This window comes from Epinephelus moara, chromosome 10 (assembly GCF_006386435.1).
Source record: "Epinephelus moara isolate mb chromosome 10, YSFRI_EMoa_1.0, whole genome shotgun sequence".
In the NCBI taxonomy this organism is placed as follows: Eukaryota; Metazoa; Chordata; class Actinopteri; order Perciformes; family Serranidae; genus Epinephelus; species Epinephelus moara.
Genome location: NC_065515.1, coordinates 30,146,049 through 30,171,023, shown reverse-complemented (window position 1 = coordinate 30,171,023; position 24,975 = coordinate 30,146,049). Strand labels below are relative to the sequence as shown.

Here is a 24,975-nt window from a genome sequence, read left to right as displayed (position 1 = left end):
CAAGTGTAAGAATGAGAGAGGTAATACTACGTCAAGTCTATTGTTCTTTAACAGGACAACCTTAAGTGCCCTGTGTACATATTATGCTAATACCTGTATAAAGGTCACCTAACATGGGGATTCAGGAAAGTCAGCAAATGAAGAATTGGTGTACTTCTTAGTTTGACATGCTGGACTAAGTGTGGTTGACTCTGTTGGGTGACTACACAGTATATCATCTTCATCTGCAAAGTTGATGTGAAGCTCTCCAGCTTTTAGAACACAAGAGAGAAAAATGGGGACAGTTGTGAGATGTGTGTGTGTGTTGTTGTGGATGAGTAGACTCGCCCGCACTCGCTCCAGAATTAGTCGTCTTCACACGTGATCTCAGCACACAAAGCCAGTGGATCGACCCGAGGGCAGAGCAGTCAGGCATTCAATGCATGGTGGGTAGCGCAGGCACGCACGTGTATGCATGTATAAGACACGCACGCTTTTATTTTACCTCTCATTCTTTGTTTTATAGCATTTAGTGCATCATTATGACGCATTTAGAAACTTAAATAGAAAGTTAAACAGGGAACTCTGAATAACAAACTTTGCACTAAGTACAATGTCATAACTCACAGAAAAAAAGGGCATTAGCTGTTCCTCTTCCTCAGGCAGCAAAACCAAGCTGTCTCACTCATATATGCTTTTAACAAACACATGACCCGGATCACACAGTGACTCCAGTTTTAGCCTCTTTCCATCACTCCCTGATCAATCTGATCATTTCATTTTCTACACACAAGGTCTCAAGGTCAGCAGTTGTTCTCAGGGGTCAGTAGTTGTTAATGCTTCTCCACTGTGAGGAGCCTCTAGGTTTCAGAGCAGAGTGTTCTGGCTGTGTCAAGGTCAGGTCTGAAATCTAAAGGTGAGCCTGTTTTTACTGTGGCTGCTCCTCGACTTTGTATCAGCCTCCCACATCGTCTGATAAGAGCCAAATATGTGCTTGTTTTTAAAAAGCACCTTCAAACTACTGTAACTTGTATTCTTTTGTATTAATTTTTATGCATTTTGAGACACTTTCTTTTGTGTTCCTGTCTTTTCTCCCTTGTGGAAATTATTTTAAACTGACTGTGTCTCATTTTACACATAGAGCTTTTAGCTCTGATGTCAAACATGTAATTTACTTTTGTTTCAGCTTCCCTTCATTTGTGTTAAAAAAAGACCCTCAGTTTCCCACTTTCCCTGGGGTTAAAAAAACCCCATAAGACATCCCACCCATCCAGTCCCATGTGTCCTACAAATGGTTTTAAAGAAAGCATAATGTTAAGAGTTATTACTTATGATGTGTTGCCACAGGGGGCCTGAACAAAAGCACATCACCCATGTGCAGCAGCAGCCTGTTCTTTAGAGGTTTCACATCTACATATTGTCCGGATAGGTCTTTGTGCATATGTGAACTGATGCGTTTCCATATTTATATTTTATTCCTATATTTCACTATAATGAACAGAAGAGGAGCTGGGTAGGAGCAGTAAAGATCCCCTCCAGACATGTTTCATAAAAAATACTATGCTTGGAATATATAAAAAATCAGGAATTTACAAATATGCAAATATTGTTAAAAAAAAGTTGCAATGTTCGTGTGCTTAAATTTTTAGATTTTCACATCATACTTGTGTAAGTTGCACACAAGCCCTTATGAGGCTTTCGAGCGAGTTGTGATGTCACAAAATCACGTTTTAAACTCGGATTTAAGACACATTCCCTCTGCAGCAGATGGATGTGAAAACAGCTTTTGACTAAACTCTGCGTGTTCATCGTTCTGCACTGTGAAGGTCAAACATTAAAATGAGCAAAACACATTTTTGGGGTAGAGGGGGACTTTAAGTTTGTAGTGTAACCAGCACCCTCTCTGCTGGTTTGTGTTTACTATACAGAAGGGGAAGTCATGGTCATCGAGGCAGAACAAAGAGATAAAAGAGAGTGCCTTGCAAAAAGTCCAACTCCAGCAGAAAATGTCATACACACAACATATCTGATGTGCACAGTTTGTTTGATCTCTGCAAAGATGCACCACAGACATAAAAAAAAGTCTGTCTAGTGATGTTCCCTCTTCTCTTCTCTGATGATGTCTCCTTCCCCCATTCCTCCACGTTCCACGTTGTCCTCCTCATGAATGTCAGAGCCTCACTAATTTCCACCAGTGAATGAACACTGTGCACTGCAGCATGTCACTCTGCCCTTTCTTGCTCAGTCATGTCAAGTCCATTCATGTGCGTGATCGTCCACTGTACGTAATTATGTGTAAGAGTGAGTGACTGCAGCTCATCTCTTAAGGGGATGTTGATTGTGCACACGTGAGAGGATTGCTCTTTGAATCACGTCATGCTCAGTGATTTAAAGAGCGTTCGCTAATGAAAACGAAACACAAGAAACAGACTTTATCTTGTTTATATGATTTGTTGAAGGTCACAAAGGAGTGTTTCATGGCAATCTCAAAGTTTCGTTGACTTACTTATGACCTTATCAGGGTACCTACCTTATCAGTTGTGTTTCTAATGCTGCCAGAAAACCTACACTACGTTGTCTTGGATCTTTAATCCAGCCCCAGACTTTTCCTATCCCGATTTTTTAAAATGTCTTTTTGCTTTATTGCTCTACGCTTAACCTACCTGAAAAAAAAAAAAAAAAATCTGCAATTAAATGTAACTCCCTGTGTATCTGTTTTCAGTTTCGATGTGGAGAATGGCCCCTCTGCCAGCTGCAGCCCTCTGGACCCTCAGGCCTCCCCCGGCTCTGGTCTGGTCCTTCACACTAACTTCCCCGGTCACAATCAGCGCAGAGAGTCCTTCCTGTACCGCTCGGACAGCGACTATGATCTGTCACCCAAGTCCATGTCACGAAACTCCTCCATCGCCTCTGAACTGTAAATATAAAACAGCACACGCATATACACACAGCATGCACACAAAGCATAAGCATGGACACGCCAGAGTTGGAGGTGGCAAGCAGGGATACGTATACACATCTCTAGGAAGATGCACATTCACATAATGTATATGCAGTATATAGATGTTATTGTGCTATTCATAATTGTAGTTTAGTAGTTTTGTAGTTTTCATTTCCTTAATAGATGGGTCAAGTTTGAACTTTTTTATCATTATTTATATCATTTATAAGTTAAAATAAGGGATATAATATAATAAATATTAAATAAAGTTGTATGAATTAGACAGTAATTGCACTGAATAAACAGGAATATATAATATAAACATATATATTAAAACGTACAGAGGTGTTAATAGTTGTAAAACACAGAGTAAAAGTATATAAAAAGTAAAGTGACATTATAATATTAAAATTTGGATGTAGGAGGAAGCTGTCTCTGAGTCTGGTGGTGTGGGAAAGTCTGTTAGACGGCAGCAGGCAGAACAGTTTGTGGCCGGTGTGGTCGGGGTCCCTGTTGGTTTTCTTCCTATACAGCTGGGTCTAGAGGTCCTGAAAGGATGGAGGCTCCATCCTGGTGAAGCGCTGTGTAGTTTTCACCACCCTCTGTAAAGCTGTTCTCTGTAAAGGTCATTCCTGTTATGCAGCAACATTTCTGTCCCCATGAATTAATTCCTTATATTTTCTTTAAATCACATGACTTTAATTACAGATTCTTTATCACATAAACACAGAATAATGCACATTACTTTTTCTTTTCTTTTTTTACTTTACTGAGCTTTTTTTGGTATGTGCGCTTGATTTTACGATGTCCCCGCTGCAAAGTAATCAACTTTTACAAGAACTTTAAACCACAAGAATCTGAAATACTTAAAATATTCTTTAATTGCTTTATTGGTCATGTTAAACTCTCTCTTTCCAAAACTGTTTGGAGAAGACTCTGTGTCCACTGCGACCACTGTCTGGAAATGAATATTTTTGGAGGGAACTTAAAGAAGTAAAGTATGGTGAGCACAAACTGTCAGTCTGTTTGCCACACTCTCAGAGGTCCATCCTGTTCGGCTTAATTATGAGGAAAGTTGATCAACAGTTAGGTAAAAACAAACAAACAAACAAACACAAATTGGATGTAGTTATAGAAGCTCTGTTTATGTGTAGAAGGTTAGCTAGCTGGATTTGGATCACTCACACAGCTGAACTTAAAGACACTTGTAACTCAAAGTTTTCCCCTCTGTTAGGTCTACAAACCAAAAATAATCTAATCCACCCATAAGGTTTATTATTTGAGTGCCTGAGAATGGTCAGTGTGTTTTTTCTGATAGTTAAACATGTCACCTACAACTCGGTTTCTGGTTTCTGGTTCACACAGTTCACACAGTGAACCAGAAACACTGTCACTCGTCTCCTCACCTCAGTAACATTATACTGAGTCCTATGTGATACTGTGTCAAAGCACACTGACATAATAATCAGTCTAATTAAAAAGACGATAGCACATTTGTATTTCTTGAATTCTACTAAAGTGGAGATGCGCTAATATTGTAGACATTACTTCACAGATGACTCAATGGATGGAAGAGATATTGGTCCGCAATACTGAAAATTATATGCTAGAACTTATTTTGTACAACAGTATTTTAACAGTTCTTTTTTTCCCAGACTGTGAACTGAATCTTCAGTAAATTAAATTAATTGATTGATTGAGAAGTATTAGGGCGGAGTGATACGGGTTGTGCTGCTACCCAAATATTAACAAGAATATTTTCTTACATTAATATGCCTGGAGTCATGAATTCAAAACAGTTGTGTAACTCAAAAACATATTATCATATAATTACTGAAGTTCATTGTTGAAAGTGTTTTTAGCATATGTTTGAAGTATTTGTAATATGTAATGAATGTATGTTATATGTTTTATGTTCAAGTCTGTGGGTTCTGTGTTTCCTCTCACTGTAAGAATAATTTTCCCCCAGGTGACGATAAAGTTAAAGGTGTAAGTTTACAGACAATAGTATTGAATTATCAGCAGCCCTACTTAAAATCAATTCAAGTTGAATAAAGCTTAGATATAAAGCAGGACTTTTGCCAGAATGAACAGATTTTTATCGACTGCAGCCACAGTTCTGATGCTGCTCCACCATTAAACTACATCACTGGATGTACAGCAGGCTTCTGTTGAGGCTCTGCTGCTGCTCTGCCCCCCCACTGGAAGATATATAGTGATATATAATGTCCACTACATGACTCCAGATGTTGCATACTGTAACACGATAACGATTTGAAACCCGCAAAGGAGTTATTTAACATTTTGCCCTGTCTCAGCTTACAAAAATAGGCCACTGTTAGAGCTAAGTTCCTTACAAGGTTACATCCAGTCGGAACAGACCACTCCTGTCTTTGACCCATGACCGTCCTCCATTCTCTCCTCTCCCTCTTTGGACTCTTTCAGTTAATTATAGTAATGAGGCTGGCAGGGTCACAGTCGTCACTGCTTATTGTCCTTGCTTAACATCTTGCTTTTAACCACCATGACCATGCAGGCAGAAAGCACTTAAGCATATGAGCTTTATGTAACAGCAAGAACCTGACATGCGGTGTGCATCGTATTTGAGGAAGTTTCTCACCCCTTCTCTCTTTGTGTGTGTGTGTGTGTGTGTGTGTGTGTGTGTGTGTTCGCAGACACGGTGATGACCTGATCGTAACGCCTTTTGCTCAGGTAAATATCCCACTGTCTATCCCTAAAAGAGTTTGATATCAGCACTAATTTGCCAGCAGTTGCCAACACTGATAAAGCAAAATGTAAAAAAAAATATCAGTGTCTAAGTTCAAACAAACATGTCTTGTATGAATGGATCATTTTCTGATTACTTCTATATGATTCCAAATTTATTAATTCTGTGCTACAACCAAGCAGACACAAAATAACCATACTGTTAAGAGGGTTTTAAATACACGTGGTACAAAGGATCTTAACGATGATCTCTTTGTCTTCCTTTCCAGGTTCTGGCAAGCCTTCGAAGTGTGAGGAATAACTTCACCGTACTGACCAATGTCCAGTGTGCCTCCAGCAAGTAAGCACTAATGGATTGCTGCCATAAATCAAACATGTTTTTACGTGGCTTTTTTTTGGGTTACTTGACTGACCTGCTTTGACTCTGACAACTTCAGAGAAATACTTGTGGCAGACTCTTAAGGAGCCACTTGAGGGTAAAATATGATCTCTGTATTTTATTATAAGCCATCATTGGGACCGTAAAAGAGAGCTACAAATCAAGTTGTAGTCCACTTAGACTCTCTCGGGATTCGTTTTCCATATTCTCTTGAGGGCAAAATAAAAATAAAAATGACTGAAGTAAAATAAATGTTTTGCAGTTAATCTTGTGGGAGTGAAAATACATAAAATTTATCCTCCTCATGGATTTTTAAATCACAAAAGAAGTCAACGGTTGATCACTCATGTAGTCGACATGCACACTCAGAGTGCAGTTTCATTATTTCACCACAAGGTGGAAGTATTGAGCTGTACACAGACACCAAGCTGTTGCCACCACTTAAAGTTTAGTGGCTGAAACAAACTCAGCACATGCCATCAGCACATACACAGAGACACACAATGCAGATTTCTATCTGTGGGGTCTAAAACATGTTAGAGTGGAGACTCAATAACAAACTGAACATTATTTAATATAACATTAAATGAATGATAAATTAGAAATATGGATTGAGGTGTTTTAAGAATGTAAAAAAAAAAGGGCCCATTTGCACATTGGTAAAGATTATAGTTTAAATAAAGATACTGAGAAACCTTTTATTGCCACAGACTTTAATTTTTTTTAATCATTTGATTTTTAATTAAAGCCCATTGTCTTCAGCCATTTAGCACTTAAAGTGGGTTTCTAATTTTAGATCCATCCCTCCTCTTTTGTCTCTTGAGAAACATGAGAATAGTTTCCTTCAGTGCATCAGTCAATTAAAATGCTCTTTCAGAGATTGCTCTGTTGTGGCGAGGCACAGACACAAAAACACTCCCACAGATACTCGCACAGATGGAATGCCTCATTGGTATGCGTTTAAAGTATTTGTTGTCCCCACTGCATTTATTCTGCGCCGCTTCAGTGGCCAGCGAATCATATTTGTGTCTCACAAATAATGAAGTACAATTTGGAAATAGATGACAAAAGCCTGTCACGACAGAAACACACAGAAAACCTGATACTATGGTTTGGATCTTTATATAGTGTATCTGAAAAGAAAACTAAACCAGAATTTAATTCCAGGAGTAAAAAGCCCATGTGTGATTCAAGACATGTTGTATACTATTTTCTCAATTAATCTATTAATCATTCATAGTTTAGTTCAGTCATCAAGTAATAAAGTAATGAAAAAATGCCCATTACAATTTCCTAAAGCTAACGTGTCATCTTCAAATTGCTTGTTTCATGTGTCAGCTATTTAAACCCAAAGATATGCAGTTTAAAATAATGTGACACATAGAAATCAGCAAAGCGAGAAGCTGAAACAGTGGAGTGTTTGGTATTTTTGCTTGACAAATTACCTTAATGATTGTTGGATTATCAAAAGAGCTGCTGATGAATTTTCTGTTCAATTAATCGACAAAACCTTTAAGCAATTCTTTAAATCAGCATCTGCAGTCAGCATCACACATCACCATGGAGGTGACGCGTGATGCTGACTGCAGATGCTGATACACTGGAAACATCTATGTAGGGCACCTTTCCCTTTATTCTTCAGGCTCGTGTGTGTGTGTGTGTGTGTGTGTGTGTGTGTGTGTCAGTTTCTAAAGATGCTAAGAGCGCTCTCCCCATCCACAGGATTTATTAACCCTCAGTTTGCTGTATTGAATACCTGCAGCCTGACTGACCTACATTCGGCTCTGACACCTGCACACAGACGAGAGCAGAGACTAAAACGCACACACGTGTACAGGCATGGACCAGCATGTTAATGCACAGGCAGCCAATCTATGACTATGTTTAAATTCACACTAATATTCCACTAGTATTCTGAATATGACGATATTCTTATTTTGATACTGGGCATATAAACAGTGTATGAATGTAGCATTTTCATCATTCATCATGAGGACATATGCTGGTATTCTCTGGGTCTTTATAGCATTATTTGAACATGTCTACAGCGCATTTGGAATATGCGTTTCATTTGGGGTTTTAATCGCAGTTTGCGTCACACAGCCTTTTGTCTGTTTACAGTTAGCCCTGTGCATTGTTATGGATATATTGTAAACAAACCAACTTGCCAACAGTTAACAAGGCTGTGTGGTAGAGATGCACGTCCAAAAGTAAGTCCCACATTTGTGGTTGTAAGGAGAAACACACCTACTTTAATTCTAATTGTAAAATTTGGATACCAACAGGTTTTTCGCTGCGCACATTTTGTGACGCCAACCTTTTCAAGGAGGTAATTGGAGGAGTGAAAGATGGAGGCTGTGTTTGTACGGTCCAACAAGTCCGCTGCTGGTGGGAAACTTTGGAAAATCGAATTTTGATGCAAAAAAACAAAATGACAAGCAGCTTCAGCCATTCCACTTGTCCATATTTTGATAAACAACATGTCAGGGCACATTAATTGCGATATTCAAGACTGCATGTAAATGGGAATATTCATTTTCATTAGCCACATACACAGCTTAGAATGAATATTGTTTTGTTTTTTCCCAGTATTTTGTGCATGTAAACGTAGTCACTGAGTCTCTGCTGAAAGGAAATGTATCAGTACACTGTCAGCTGTCCGCTCTCCAGCTGTCACTCTCAGAAGTGAGGATGCTGAGCTCAGCGTCTGGATACATATAGAATGAGGATGAACTGTTTGACTGCCTACTATAGTCTTGCTGATGAGGATATATGACTGGAACACGGGGGAACCCCTTATTAAAGGAACAGTGTGTACGATTTATTGGGGATTTAGTGACATCTAGTGGTGAGGATTGCAGATTGCAACCAGCTGAAACTTCTCCCAGTTAAAACTTTTTCAGTGTTCATTGTTCAGGAGTTTTTACTGGGAGCCAAATTATCAGCAGAGGTCTCCTCCTCTCTAAAACAAACAGATGAGTTGATTTAAACCAGTAAAAACACTGAATAAAGCAGTTTCATATTACATATCAGTGTTTTTCTCAGACGCTTTTCAGCATGGAGACGGGCCATAAGCCTAGTACCCGCTAATCTGTGCTCACCTATTTTCTCTGATAACTTAAGATCCAGACGTTCTTGAGGTTTTTATGGGAGCCAAATTATCCACAAATGTCTCTTCCTCTCTAAAACAAACAGACCTCATTATCTAAAGCAGTAAAAACACTGAATAAAGCAGTTTCATGTTAATAATAAGTGTTTTTCTGATGCTCTCGTCGTGGAGTGACTTCTAACTGTTTGTGGCCAACATGAAAACACAAATGGTCCTATCTAGAGCCAGTGTTTGGTTTGTCCGTTCTGGGCTACTGTAAAAACATAGCAGTGCATCATGGCAACTAAAGTATACTAAAACTAAAACACAACAGTTCAATTCAAATGTTAGAAAATACTTGTTGAAAACATGAAAAGACTCAGAATTTTGTTTGTACTGAACTGTGGAGTTGGACCCTTAAACTATTTCTGATCATTTCTGTGTCCAGGATTTTTTGGGTTGGCCTAAATGCCTGCTTGACAACGCACTGGAGCCCTCCTGAACATAACCACCCCCCCCACTTACTACTGACATTACAGCGCATACTATCAGTCATATAGACACAAGCTAAACAGCATCACTAATGTACATTTCAGGCTTTCTGGCCGAATCGGCTACCTGGTCCGCCGGCAGTTACTGCTCACTGCTGTGGGTCTGTGTGCTTTGTGCTAATGTTAGCTGCTGAACGATAGACTATAGCCACTGAGTAGCTCTTGTACTTTAGTTCAGTGTGTGTGTGTGTGTGTGTGTGTGTGTGTGTGTGTGTGTGTGCTGTGCAACCATGTGTGCTGCTGACTTAGCTGCTAAGGAGAGTCTGTTGCTGCACGGCAGCTCGTGCTTCGGGTCAGGGGTTGTGTATGTTACTGTGTCACTGGGTTAGCTGCTAAGGAGAGCCTGTAGCTGTGCATTGGCTCGTTCTTTGGCTTGGTGTGGTTTTATCCACCACTATCTCTCACCATCGGCCTCAGAATTCACACCAAAACCGAAGTAGTTTCGAACACAAGACCTGTAGGTTATCAGAGGATGGCATGTTGCCTGTTGTGGGCCTCCTTGATGAGCACAGTGGCTTTGTAATAAGATAGCTCAATGAATCGTTTGGCTTGTAATGCGTACCAAACCAAAAGCCTCGTACCAAAAGGTTCAATAAGAGTATGTATATTGTCACTCCCTTATTATATTTCATTTTATATTTCTACTTCTAGCTTCATACTGTATTTATTGCGCATATATGAAAGCGGCATCAGTTTTCTTTTCTAACTGTCTGCAAGAAAGTGAATCACGGCATTCACAAAAATGTTGTCCCTTTCACCAAATGTCTGACCTTTTAAGCTTTTATCTTATTGCAAGTATATGTTATTTATTATTTGGTTGAACTATTTAAAGATGAAAATATACAGTGTATTTTTTTTTATTATTATGCAATATCTAACGTCATTCTTTTTTCTGTCGTTCTTCTTTCAGAAGGTCTCCTGCAGCAACCACTCAGCCTCCAATCACCAGAGTTTGTCTCCCAGGTAAGAGGCTCAGAGAAATATCCCGAACGTGTCTTTATCTTGTTTATATCTGGCGTTAGCATTTTTCTGCCACTATGTTTCCTACTCCCGCCCCCCTCCTCGCCTCTCTGCTTTGTCTCGTCCTTTACTCATGAACTCGTGTACGTGACGACTTTCACAATTTTTCGCCATCTGTCTTCAGCTCTAACGTTGTAGTCCAGACCATTTTGTCATCAAGCTCATTAACCATGTTCAAACACAACCGACGTGGTGTTCTAGACGCACACACACAGTATGGTCTATTAAAGCAGCTCAATCACAGATAACAGCAAACCTCCCTTTTTCTCTCATCACGTTAGATTTTAAACAGCTGTGTGTGTGTGTGTGTGTGTGTGTGTGTGTGTGTGTGTGTGTGTACAGTATGCGTGTGCATGTACACGTCTACGCCAGTAAGAGGCAGTGTGTGAGTATGTGAGTATGTTCATGAGCACTATACATGAATGTGTGTGTGTGTGTTGCTTGTGAATGTTTTTCCTTTTTGAATTTCTCTGTCTGATACTGGGATCAGCGTCTGCTCACCAGCTCAACCAAGGCCATTTGTTACACACTTAGACTCACAACACAAACACACACACACACACACACACACTGAGCGACAGAGGAAAGGTGGTTTTATACACACATATTTCAGTTTGTATTCACAAATGCTTTTTTTGGTGAATCCGTAATGTGCTTGGGGGGGCTTGTATTTCTATCTTTATGAGGACCAATTAAGTTTCAAACTGTCGTAGTGAGGACATTTCTGCATTGTGAGGACCGGTACGGTTGGCCTCAGAATTTTTACCTGTATCTGCAGCTTCACTTGGCTTTATGGAGCTTTATAGTGAATTTAAATTGTTGTTTAGCGGTCTGGTGACAACTAACTGTTTTGTTTCAGTCTCACCGCTCTCATAGCGCCGTCTTCAACCACAGTAGTCGACTGTTATCAGTGGAAAAAGTTTTAAAAACCTATCATACAATACCTGCTCATAACCAAACAGCAGACAGACACAGCTGGCAGCTCGGTAGTGAACACAGAGGACAATTTAGAAGCTAAAAAGACATGTATTTCCCTCAGGAGTTGGTGGAGACCAAAAATAGATCTAAAACAGTGAATATCAGACTTGTATTTGTCAGGTGGCCAGACACACAAATGTTGCTCTGTAACTCCTGGAGGTTTAAATAAGGTACTGCTTGTTAAAAGGATCACGTATAAACCTAAAAGGGGATGGCATGTGAGTGTTCACAACTTTTTTTATCCCAAGTATAGTTTTATAGTTTTATCTTTTTCTCTTTCTTCCTTTCTGGCAGTAGGCTGATTATCTTTTTCTAGTGCAGATGAAAAATAATACATATACACACATATATATATATATATATATATATATATATATATATATATATATATATATATATATACATAACAGGTCTTTGATGCCTTCACCTATAGTATATCAGTGGCTGTGGTCACCTCTATCAAGAATATTGTAATCTGATGGAAAAACCTTTCATGGCATGAAAATTTACTGTAAATCTATAGAGATATCTCAGATCACTCTTTTCCTCGTACCACTCTTTGTATTATTCTTTAGTTAATCCGAGAGGTACTGATAATAAACATCATCAGTTGATGAAAAGGATAAAATGATCAAACTTCACAAACCTCACATCTATAGGCAGATGTTCCCACACTCTAGGCAGAACATTGAAAACACCGACATGTGTTGCTGTGTAAAAAGAGACCGAGGTGAGCAACAATGAAACTGAGAATAGTGAGTGTAGTTAACCATCAAATAACCAACATGTTTTACATGAAACCAACTGGGGTCAGATATGACATTAAGGTAGAACTACTGACAATGAAGTTTCACTTCATCAATGATAACAACGTTTTTTTTGTTTTCATTTCAAAACACAAGCTTTGCCGATCAAAGTCTTGTTTTATGATTTTATTTTTGGTTTGTTGTTGTTATTACAGAAATGTATGAAATCATGTTGTATAAAAAGAAGCAGCACGTTACTTGGAAGTCTATGTTTATGCTGTATTTATGTGCGTTGTGGATATAAGCATTTATTAAAACATTAACGCATGTGTAAGGGAGCATTTCAGTGTTCAACAGTATTTAAGTTTTGCTTTGTGCGATTCTGCAACAGCGGATTAGTAAGATGTTTCGAATGAGTGTTTATCATGGCATATATGCATCAGTGTGAGTAATGTGAGTGTGTGTGTGAGTGTGTTTGTGTGTGTATATGTGTGTGTGTGTGTGTGTGTGTGTGTGTGTGTGTGTGTGTGTGTGTGTGTGTGTGTGGTGGGGAGGTGTTCCTGTGGCTCTGATTGACGTCAGCATGCCTGTATGTGGCTTCTGTTGACTTCCTGTCAAAGCAGATGGACTGAGTTTTCACTTCCTCCTTCAGAACCGCAGCTCATCAGGTGCTCTGAGTGTGTGTGCGTGTGTGTGTTAAAGAGTTTGGGAAACAGTGTGTGTGTATCTGGTAAACCAGCTTAATAACATGCATCAGGACCTTTCTACGTAAGGGAAAATAAAGTTGTCACCACATTATGTCTTACAATAAACTTTATGCTCTTTAATATTTTCACAAAGTTTAAGTGCTACTGACTGCAGGGACTCTGCAAGTACGCACGTCACCTCCTTATCTATGTGCAAACATTTGATCAACTTCCTCTATGTGCAAAACCTGGCTCAAAACTGACATTAAATTAGTGTGCAATATTCTAAAGCACAAAGCTGACATTCTATCTTCTTTTATATTATCAAATAATGCAAAGCCACAGCCTGATATCTTATTTCTCACTGTTGCTCACAAAACTCTTAAGAACACGTGAAAAAGCTGCTGTAGCATTTAGATGTTATGTTCGTTCATTACGATAAACATAACCAGGGTAGCTGTGCTTCCTCCTTTCTTATTAATGTCAAAAAAAAGCAACTTCAGAGACACAGTATGAAGAAAAAATAGTTTAATTTTTTACATTTTTACATCGTTTAAATTTCAAATGACAAAGCCTTAAAGTTTGCTCTTAGTGTGTTGTTTATGGTTTTTAATACTGTTATTGTATTGTTAAGTTTTTGTGAAACTATACGTGCAATAATTATTCTACATTAGAAATGAAACTATTGAATTATCGGCCAATAGACAGAAAATCTGCAACCACTCTGTTAATTGATTAATCCTTAAAGTCATTTTTTTATTGCCAAACTGCCAAACATTTAATCTACATTGTGAGAAGTTGCTGTTTTCAGTTATTTATATTATGTGAGTAAAGTAAAATATCTTTTGGTTTTGGACTGTTGGTTGGAATAATCGACCAATTTTTTTACTATTTTCTGACATTTATACAGCAAACAAATTATTAATTAATAAAATAATTAGCTGATAAGTCTTTAACAAGAGTAACTGTCAGATGTAGTCTCAGTTTAAATGTATTTAATGTGTAGAGTATAGGCATTTACCTTATTTATTTGTATATCGTTTTTAGGCACATGATATGTCATACTGTATTTGAATTTGGTCTCTTCATAGGATTTGTTGATATAAATTAATAGATAAAGTTACACCAGGGTCGTTCTTTTAAAACACACCAGTACCATTTTGTGTTGTATTTACTTACATGATAAAATTTATACAATGACGCAAGATTTAACTAGTATACTTGATATGGAAAGCTTATAATTTGGCTGAGTGCAGTCATCCCCTGCCTACCACAGAATCTTCCCACTGTTTTCTCATGATCCCCGGCCACATCCTCACTGCAGACCACCTCCTATTCACATAAACACACGCATCCACACACACATACCTCCCTCTGTCTCCCCCACTGCCACCTTCCCTCTCTGTCTTACTCATTTCCAGCCTCTGTCCAGCTGTCTTTTCACCCCCTTAGGTTTTTTTATTTTTCCTTTTCATTCATCTGTTTGTCTCTCTCACTCTGTCTTTATCACCACTGGAGGAGGAGGAGGAGGAAGAGGAGGAGGAGGGGCATGGCAGGAAGTGTGAGGCAGGAAGAGAAGATCAGATTGTTCCTGTTTTGCTGTCTCTAAGCTGTTGTAACTTGACGGAAGCCAGGAGGAACTGGTGTGTAGATGAGGTGTCTGCGTGTGCTGCTGTGTGTGAGTGTCTGTGTCAGCTCGCAGGAGAAAAATAGGATGCAGAGAGACAAAGGCCCATTGTCTGTGCCCACACACTGCACAAACACGCACATGCTGATACAATGATATAACACGTAAATACCTACAGTGCTGCACAGTCACAACGCATTACACACAGGTGAACCTGTTTCACCCTCTCAGGGCACAAGGTTTATTCTGCTAATTCAGTGTAAGCAGACAGAGAAATAATATAAAGCTAAAACTGCATAGCTTGCATGTGTTAAATGCCATTAATGAAACATTGGGATGAACTGCTGATCTTGCGATTACTAGACAACCCGCTCTGCCTTCTGAGCCACAGCCGCCCCGAATCATATTTAATAAAGTGATAAACTGAGCCCAGATATTTTTGTAGTGCTGCTATCTCACGTCATATGAATGCACAGTCATGCTCAAAGCTGCTTAGATGGGACATTTCAGTTCTCAGTGGTCAACGTTGGCTTCATAGGTTGGTTGTCTGCTGGTTGACCCATGCATTAACCTACAGTATTGCCCTTTGGGAACAGATGAAGTAATCGATTGAGGCTGAATGATCAGTCTGGCAGAAGCTGCACAGCATTAAGCTTAACTCTATGCCAGTGTGTGATATTCAGAGCTCAAATAAGAAGAGCATGTATCGCATGAAAACCGAAATCACAAACAGGCTTTTTGTAGTAATAGGGTTTAGCAACACCAGATTTCCTCGAATAACTGGAAGATATGGCCTTGAAAAGAATTTGTAATGACAACCATCTGCGACATGAGTACCATGTTTACTACAGTTTGCATGGTGCATAATGGGGTCAAGTACCATTTAATATTATCATTTATGTAAGTTGTTGTTTTGTCAGTACTGTATGCATTGTTTGATAACAATAAGTGTGTTTGCATTTGGTGGTGTATGGATAATAGGTAAACACCACTAAGTGCAGTGGAATACGAGTCAGCAAATAAATGCTGACGTATAGTCATGATGTACTGTCGTTTCATAGGCCACTGCAGGCTTTCTTCCTCATCTTTGGATGGCTTTTAACACACTTATGGACACAGGCTGTTACTGTACAAGAACTCTTCCAAGAGCACATAAGAGCTGAAATATTACGGTAGTTGTTCAAACTCTCTGTAGCCATTGGTTTGACTGCTGCTTCTTTAATTACGTCATATTAATGCACTGTCTTCTTCCGCAGAGTTTTGACTGGAGAATTAGCCCCAGTTTGCATTTTTCTTTCTTCTTCAGTTTTCTAAAAATTTGGTTAAAATTTGCGCTGTATTTGGATAAAAACCTAACCATTAGAAATTAATTCAGAAAACTGGGAGGAGAAACTGTACGACAGTTTAAATTAAATTGCGGGTGTGTGTGTTTTGAGGGCATGTTATGCAACCTGGACCAACTTTATCAGTGTTTCAGGTCCCACCCATTAATTTACTCTGTTCAGTAATGAGTGGAAATACCCACAGAGCTGTGCGTGCAGTAGATAATCACTGTATGTTTGCCAACATGTTCTCATGTGTTACTGTCACAGCCTTAAAAAACAAAGTACACACTGTACTATTGTCTGGACTATATGTTAAAGCATGTCATGGTTCAGTTGTGGCTTTCATATCACACAGTGTACGCTATGGCATGCTGGGTAGGAAAAATACTGTACCATACTGTTTTTTTCTCACAGGAAAAGGTGGAGATGACGTAGATAATCTAGAGCAGATAGATAATGTAAAGATTTGCACTTTCTATATGACATCACCTGTAACTTACACTGACGGCAAATCATATGGATGTTTCAGACTTTATCACCATTTGGTCCTCAGATTTCGGTGTCCTTCAACACTCCAGTTATTTAGTCTCGAAATGAAAACTGTAAAGGAGGCTCATTGTTTTTACAGAGCCATTATCACGTCACAATCGCAAACAGGTTAGTGAGGTCTGCTCGCACATGTGCCGAAAATTTCCATGGAATGGAGAGCCATTGATCCAAAGCAGCTGTTTTGTGTCATGGTATCATAACAGAGCCAGGAAATATTCACTCCCATTTTTGTGTTATTTAGCTGTGAGAACCTCGCAAAGGTAGGACCTGACTTCCTGGTCAAGTCGACCTCTGTGATAAAACACTGTCATACAGGATATAGGTGAGGGAAAGGGCTCTTGAACTCACCCAACCTCATTCACCATATGCTCTGTGCGTGTATGTGTCTGGCTGCTTGGCAGTGTGAAAAGGTGTCAACAAGTTGGCTTTTTAAATCCCGTTGTGCTGTTCCATTGTGTAGGTGTTTTCGTACAAGGCGACCAAGCCCCCCCATGACATTTTCCCAAAACGAAGCCGTGCATGTTATTTCAAAACTGGGAGCTGGTGTTTGGTCAAAACTGAACAATAAGTCTGAGTTAACTGTATAGGTGAAAGGTATTTAGACAATGTGAAACCGTTATGTAATAGGTTAAAAAAACACTGTACAAACATTTGCTGTATATGGTAAGGTACACACACAAGCACAAGTCTTATGGGATGGACAGTCTGGTCTTATGAACCACTGTGTCTTTGTCTCAGTCTGACCAGGAAATTCTTGACTGAACAAGCTGGGTCTTAGGTAAAAGCTCATTATTAAAACACAACAATGGGTAAAAATAACACTGCTGCTAAATTTGGTAATCAATGCTCTGGAAGTTCATTGTTTGGAGAGGAGGAGTATCACAGATTAAGTTGGGAAAATAATGTGGGTATCTGGGTTTTTACCATAGGAGCAGCAGGGCTCTTGGAATAGTACAGTGGGTTGGCCAATGGGTCAGTTGGAAGGATTGCTGTGAAAATCTGGACAGAGGTTAATGGTCTTTTGGTGATTCCCCTGACCTTTATTCAAGCACCACTAGGTCACAGTTTTTATCGTGCCTCTACACCAGTAATAGCTGTGGCCAGAGGCATTGGGCTCTAGTTTCCAGGCGTAGCGCAGGGTGGCGCAGGGTGGCGAACCCCGCGCAGAGCTAGTTTCGAGCAGCGCAACCCAAGGCGCGCTCAGTTTGGTAGTTTGGCAGACCGAGGTGCGCTGAGATGGGTGTGGCGGCGCAGCAGGGGGAGGTGTTGACAGATCCAGCTTGGCTTGAAGTTTGGCTGACTGGCGGACAGTGCGCACACGTCACCAAAACCTCACAGGCAGGTTTCCAGAATATCAGGCACATTAACAATGCAATAAATACCCAAAAAACACTATTCAATGCAACTATCTGCAATCAGCACATAAATGTATCTCTATACCGACTGTCCCGTCACATCTGATGTCAGATCAAAGGGGACTGGCACCGTTTGGCACGTTTGGCACGCGTAATGGAAACCCAACCTGATTTGATTAACACAGCTGCAAACTAATGAGTTCACATCCCTCTCAGCCAACCACAAACAGCCACAGCATCAGATAGGGAGTATATATTCAGCATCTGTCATCTTAGAAAAGTCAAAAGAAAAGAAACAGAGTGAGACTGCGAGAGAGAAAGAGAGAGCGCGCGCCCACGAGAGAACGCAACATTGATTTACAATTGCGGTGACCTCCTCCCGGACGGAGGTGGGAAAGAGGAGTAGCTGCGCCAGGCGCACGGTGTGCCAAACTTGCAAAATCCGCCTGGCCACACCCAGTTGGCGAAGCGCAGGTGTGCTGCGCCCCCGCCTCGCCCGGTCTGCGAAACTAGAGCCCATTATGTTTTCGGGGTGTCCGTCCATTGTGATGCGACATCTCAAGAACACCGTGAGGGAATTTCTTTAAATTTGGCACAAATGTTCACTTGGACTCACTGATGAACTTATTAGATTTTGATGGTTAAGAGTCCAGGTCAGTGCGACCCTGCATATCTAAAGAAGGCCTTGAGGGAACATTCTCAAATTTGGCATGAACCTCCACTTGGGTCCAAGAATGAAGTGATTAGAATCTGGCTGTCAAATGTCAAGGTCACCCTGATTTCAGAAAACATGTTTGTTTTTTTCGCCATAACTCAAGAATTCATACACTAATTACCACAAAATTTCCCATAAAGATTAGAATAAAGACTATTAGAATAAAGTAATGAAGTGATGACATTTTATATCCAAAATGTCAAAAGGTCATGAAGATGTGGGTTCACTTTTTGTTCTTGTGTCAATGTGAGTTCAAAATTTCAATTTGTGCAATACTTTGGTTTACGACTAAATACTGTACCAGCAAAACCAATGACATTCTCATCAGCCTCAGATGCACGTCGACCTGCCAAACTAAGATAGTGAACATGTTAAACATTACAAACATCATGATGTCATCATTGTTACTGTGAGCATGTTAACATGCTGATGTTAGAAGTAGCTTAAAACACCACCGTGCCAAAGTTCAGCTAAACAGAGCCACCAGCATGGCTGTAGACTCTTATTTTTGTTGTAGTACACTCTAAACAGTTGCACATATCACACCTTACAAATTGTAAAGTGAAATCTGTCCTCATGAAACTTCACTTGAAAGTTTACTGGACTCAGCCAGGGAAGAGTTACTTCTATTGGTTGGCATTCAGACTATGCATTTTTTTATCCAAGAGGATCCTCACCTTATCTTGTGAACTCTGTTTCCAGTGACCAGTAAAGAACCAGATCAGAAAATAAAACACAAACGGCTTAATGTTTCATGAGCTACAAACCCAATTCTAACCTGCATCAACTTTTAAGGTATAAGAATGTGTTATCTTCCATTACCCAACCTCAGTTGCACAACATGGACTAAAAAATCCACAATTTCCGTGTGTTGTGCCGGGCTGCAGTTAAGAACAAGAAAAATAATCGTCCTTGCAAAATATTATCAAGTCACAGACGCACGTATAAGATGTTTTTCATTGTAGCCAGCAGGTTCCAGAGAGCAAAGCAAAGGGCAGTGAATGAAAAGTACCTCATCAGTCTCTTTACAAATGTTATTTAATAGAATCCTTAGAGAAGCCTGCGCTCCCCCTGCACCAAACAGTGGCCCAATGCGTGCAGGAATGCACGGAGGAGGTCACAGAGAGGAGGACAAGAGACACAGAAAAGGAGGGGGGATGAAAGGAGGAGATGAGGAGTGATGAGGTGAGAGGGCAGCAGAGATGAGGGTTTTCTCAAGAAGGGAGGAAGAATAAGCGAGGAGGTGCCTGAGAAGATATGATGTGCGAAAGAGGGCGAAAGATGAGGAGCTGATCTAAAGCAAAAAACACAGAAACAAAACAAGTTCTCTCTTTGACTTTTCACACTACCCTTTATTCATTGTAAATATCCAGCTAACCAGGATAAATGAAACAGGGATGCAGCACCCATAAGTATCTGAAAAAGCCACAGCTAGCTGCTCAGAAGTCCAACCACTATGTTGGAGATTGTTACCCAATTGGACGACCTACTAAGGTTAACACTAGATAAATGATCTGCTAGATAAAGCACTTAATGTGTTGCAGGTAATGCTAGACTTTCCTCTAAATCCCCATTGTGATTAGTGTCCTTCTTGCATGGAAATGCTGCTAATCAGAATGTAAAGGTCTTGATTTAAAAAAGACAAAAAAAAACAAACAAACAAAACTTTTGGCCATCCCAACTTTTTGGGATTGAGATGATCTGTCTGTCCTTTTTCAGGGAAGCACTGTTGGTATGTGTGGGCTAATTACCACTACAGAAATTGCTAATGGAATATTGTGTCTGTTAACCATCTGAATGTGAGTTTTTGTGGGGAAACGGCAGCTCAGATTACAAACGATCAAATATTAGGGGTGTAACGATACATCGATCCACATCGATACATCGATTCATTGATTAACGATCCGATTATATCGATGCAAAATGAAAACATCGATCCATATCGTCATCTTAAAGATACACATTTATTTTGAAATTCACATAGCACGTCTGTGTCACCATTTCTGGGCAAGCGCGCCTCTGCTCAAACAACAAACAGAGCTCAGAAATAAAATGGTCAAATCATATTCTAGTTGTTTTTGTGAGTTGATGTAAATGATTGTGTTAGATGGACATATGATATCGCGTCATATCGATCGCAGGCTCCTGAATCGAATCGAATCAAAATCGTATCGTGACAGACTTTGTGATATCGGCAAACATCGTATCGTCATCCAAACAAATCGATATAATATCGTATCGTGATGAAGCTGGTGATTTACACCCCTATCAAATATGGCATATATGGTTGTTGGTTAATTCGTTGACCTGCTTCTGCTACAAAATGTACAAATGTACAAAAACAAATAATTTCCAACTGAAATATGACAAGAGATGCAAATTGAATCAATGGTCTACTGACCTTCGGGGAAGCTTGGGTTTGTTTTTAGACTACACACTACAGTGTTCCTCGAGGGACTACGTGCTGTCAGTCAGAGTACATTGTTGCTACATACATACATGACTGCTCATGTGTTGATCATGTGGTGATCATCACCGTGTGCTGCAGGAAAGATGCGCTTCACTTCAGAGACTGCATATATAATGCACTACACCACATACTCCACAGACACACAAATACACACACAGGCTATGTGTATGCAGTCATTTATTAACCAGGATCTCATAATAGGTTGTCATGTGACACACCCGGCTCAAGCCAGAGGCTCCAGTAGCAATAACTCCTCCACAGGGGTGCACCTGTCCGGGGCTTCTCACTGATGCAGCCCACCGACTTTAAATAGAGACGAATATCTGCCAGGGTGACCACTGTGTTTATCTCACTAACACACGATTGTTGTTCACGAGCAGTGCATGTTAAAAACTGATCTGGGGTCAACACTTGTCTTAAGTCTTTGAAGGTCACACAATGTAATGCTCAGTGAGTGTTAAAATAAATATGGCACATAGATGAGCTGTCAGGCCTGTTTTCCGAGCATTTAATGCGTTGCTTTGTTTTTTACATTGCTTTGCTGGAATGTGGCTGTATTAATCATTAGTCAAAAGACGGGAAATGTTGCTTTGGAATTTGGTGAAAATTTCCCATCTGGAAGCTGCTTACCAAAAACACTTTCTAGGATCGGATTCATAGAAATTTACTTATGCTGTCATTTGGACTCTAGAAAACAGCTGTTAAAAACAACATCTACATTCCCTCTGGGGCAACAAACCGTATTTGGCTGGTGAGGTAATGCTGGGCTGCTGCAAGCCTCGTGGTCTTGATATGGCACTGGTTCAATATGGGATATTATGGCAGGGCTACCATGTCTAAATGTCACAGATACAGTATCTGCCAACCTATCACTCTGTCTCTCACCTCACACTCTGCTGTGCACGTCCACAAAATGCCAACACGAGCAGTTGCCATGGCAGCAACTCACTATTTTTTTCTCCAACCCAGACTGTATTCTGGTCAGAGCTCTACCTACATAACTCCCCTTCCTCTCCGTCTCCTTCTGTGTTCAAGTATTGAGAAACATGGTCTTGGCCGTGTTTCTCTCCATGTTGGTAGCTAATAAGTCTGAGTATTTATGTCCCAGGGTGTCTTGTGTTACCTGCCCTCATAATTACTTCCCGCTCCTGGGTACTTAAATGTCCTCGGGGGGGGGGGGGGCAGACTGGCTACTGTACAGACTCCCAAATATTACGCAAATATTACAGCATCCTGCCTCTTGTATTAACATTTGAGGACAGATTTTAGGTTTAGATTAGATTATATTAAGTCTAGACGAAAACACTCGGTTGTTTTTTTTGTTTAGTTTTTGTTTTTGTGTAAAACAGCACTCAAAATGCCTCAGGTATCCAGGCAGAGTGTGGAGTCGCTGGGCAGGATAAGGAGGTGAAACCTTAGAGAAAGAACTTGCGATTATTAGGGGGCTTGGTTTTCTCTGACGGGAACTGTTTTCGGCTGCTGATGGGAAAAGCTGTGATATGTGTAGAATAAATGTAACTGATTTACTGCAACTGCTCTTTGCAAGGTAAACAAGCAGAACTGTGTGTGTGCCTGGCGGTGTGTTTTGTTTGTGTGTGCCTGGCTGATTACACGAAAGGTCCTCGTGGTGTTGACCCCTATAGCATGTGTGTATTTGTGTGTGTGTGCGTGAGGTAAAAAGACAAACCAGGGAGTTTTTCTGTTTCTTTCCTACGTGGCATCTCAGAGGATTTTGTTGCATTTCCTGATGTAGAAATATGGGTCAAAATATCTGTTGTCATTACTTGGCATCAACAGTAGTGTTTGCAGTATCACACAGCCTGTGGGCCTTTGATAAGATCTTGTGGGCTGTGCTACATAGGTGACAGGTACAGTTGTTTACTGGAAACTAAGATGACTGGATATGTGGCACTTGTGTTCCTGGCAGGAGGGGCATATCTCTCCAGCAGTATGCTGGTAGCGGCTGGTCACTGACAATAGCTGAATGAATGATAGCGACAGCCTGTGAAGTTCAGCGTGGCTTATGTAAAAGAAGGGTTGTATTCAGTTTACAGCTGCTGCTATTCATTCACTAATGACAGAGCATCCTTTTTCAATTATTTCACACAGGGGTTGGTATCACATTATGTTGGGTGAACGCTGTTTATGACTACAGCTGACCCAGTTTGATCTTGTGTGGATGGTTTTCTTTACCAGTTTTAGGGACTGTACATAAATTACTTGGGTAGGGAGCAGGGCTGAATCATATATTTCACTTTATAAAAAAAGCAAAAGTACAACCAGCTCAAACTAATAAAATCTAATACAACAGTCCTACAATAAACACAACCTTCATGAAGGATGTAATGTTCAGTTTTCAGGATGTAGTTTGTGGGGCTGTTGAATGATATTGTGTTATACAGAGAGGTGTTTCTGTTGTTTCGCATACCCTAACTGATATAAATGGGGTGGACAAAATAATGGAAACAACTGTCAGTATAACATAGTACAGTTAGACAAGCTCATTTGATTTGAGTTAGGAAGAATAGTGGCAGCTTTATGTAAAATTCGCTTTACCCTTAACCTTGCTAAAGCTCCAGGACATCTGTTAGTATAGTGCTGACACTTCAGGGTGTCTCTGTTTTGAATGACAGGCAGGATGAGGAAGATATGTGTCCAGAAATGCATCAAACTTAGCTTGGCAGGTGCATTCTGGGTGCATGTGTGTGCAGACGTGTAAAGATTACATAACAGAATGCGTGGGAATGTGTGTTAAACAAGGGTGTGTGTATTACTTTAGTGCATGTTAATTAAGTATGTGTGTGTGTGTGTGTGTGTGTGTGTGCATGCATGTGTGTGTGTGTGTGTGTTTGTCGCACAGACACCTCTCTGTCGATGGAAGGAAGTCCATGCTGGGCAGGATTGTGACACTAATGAGGAAATAGGGCACTGCGACAACAGCGACTACCTCACACACACACACACACACACACACACACAGAAATACATAAACAAAGAAATATGAACACGCACATACAGACATACAATGCCCCCCAGGTGTTAGACACCCCACCACCCTGCAGCCTGTTTTACTACAACAGTTCATCCATCTTTCTGTGGGGACAAATAAGTTCCTTTGGCGTGACAGGCAGACAAAGAGCAGACAGGGCCTGACCTACGTCACAAACCCCAGCATGAAAACAGTTATTACTCCCTTCACAGCTCATCTATGACCTCGCTGGTTGGTTTACAGATTTGTCTTAAACCTGGCCCTTTGCAACCTTTTTCCAAACTGACAACTTCCTGTTTTTTCTGGTAGCCTTGATTTATGACCAAATACCTACAAAAGTAATGACATTCCCATCAGCCTCTGTTCTTTGTGTTCAGTGCTAATCGGTAAATGTTATTATGCTAACACCCCAAACTAAGATGGCTACATATCTGCCTAACATTTGCATGTTAGCAGGGCTGACCCGAATGCTTAAAGCTTCGAAGCATTGATCGATATCCAAATCAGTATTGAATGTCGCTTTTTCTATACCAGTACCCCAAAAATCACAAATGGGCCATAAATTAAGAAATAGTTACACAATGTAATTCATTACACATCAACATTATTAGCTTTTCTCAGACAAGGACATTTAAACTTAGTGGTAGGCCAAGTTTTGTGGATCTGACAGTTTGACCATGTGACAGGCTAACAGATACGTTAGCAAGATGTTGAAAAAGTCAAGCATTTAAAGGGAAATTTCGGTTTATTTCAACCCGTCTCCTATCGTCCTAAATTTGTTTCAAGTGACTAGTGACATAAAAATAATAGTTAGCATGTTAGCTGTTAGCCTAGATACAGCCGGGGCGCA

General features: G+C 40.2%; 1 protein-coding gene across 3 annotated transcripts in view; it reads left to right on the top strand.

Moving 5' to 3' along the window:
- The window catches only part of pde4ba (phosphodiesterase 4B, cAMP-specific a), a 219,449-nt gene that overhangs the window by 145,451 nt on the left and 49,023 nt on the right, over positions 1-24,975 (top strand). For all 3 annotated transcript variants that reach the window (XM_050056037.1, XM_050056038.1, XM_050056039.1), the window contains 4 exons: positions 2,702-2,896; positions 5,596-5,632; positions 5,917-5,987; positions 10,576-10,628. In XM_050056037.1, coding sequence (XP_049911994.1) covers positions 2,702-2,896; positions 5,596-5,632; positions 5,917-5,987; positions 10,576-10,628 — 356 coding nt within the window. The remainder of the gene's footprint in view (positions 1-2,701; positions 2,897-5,595; positions 5,633-5,916; positions 5,988-10,575; positions 10,629-24,975) is intronic.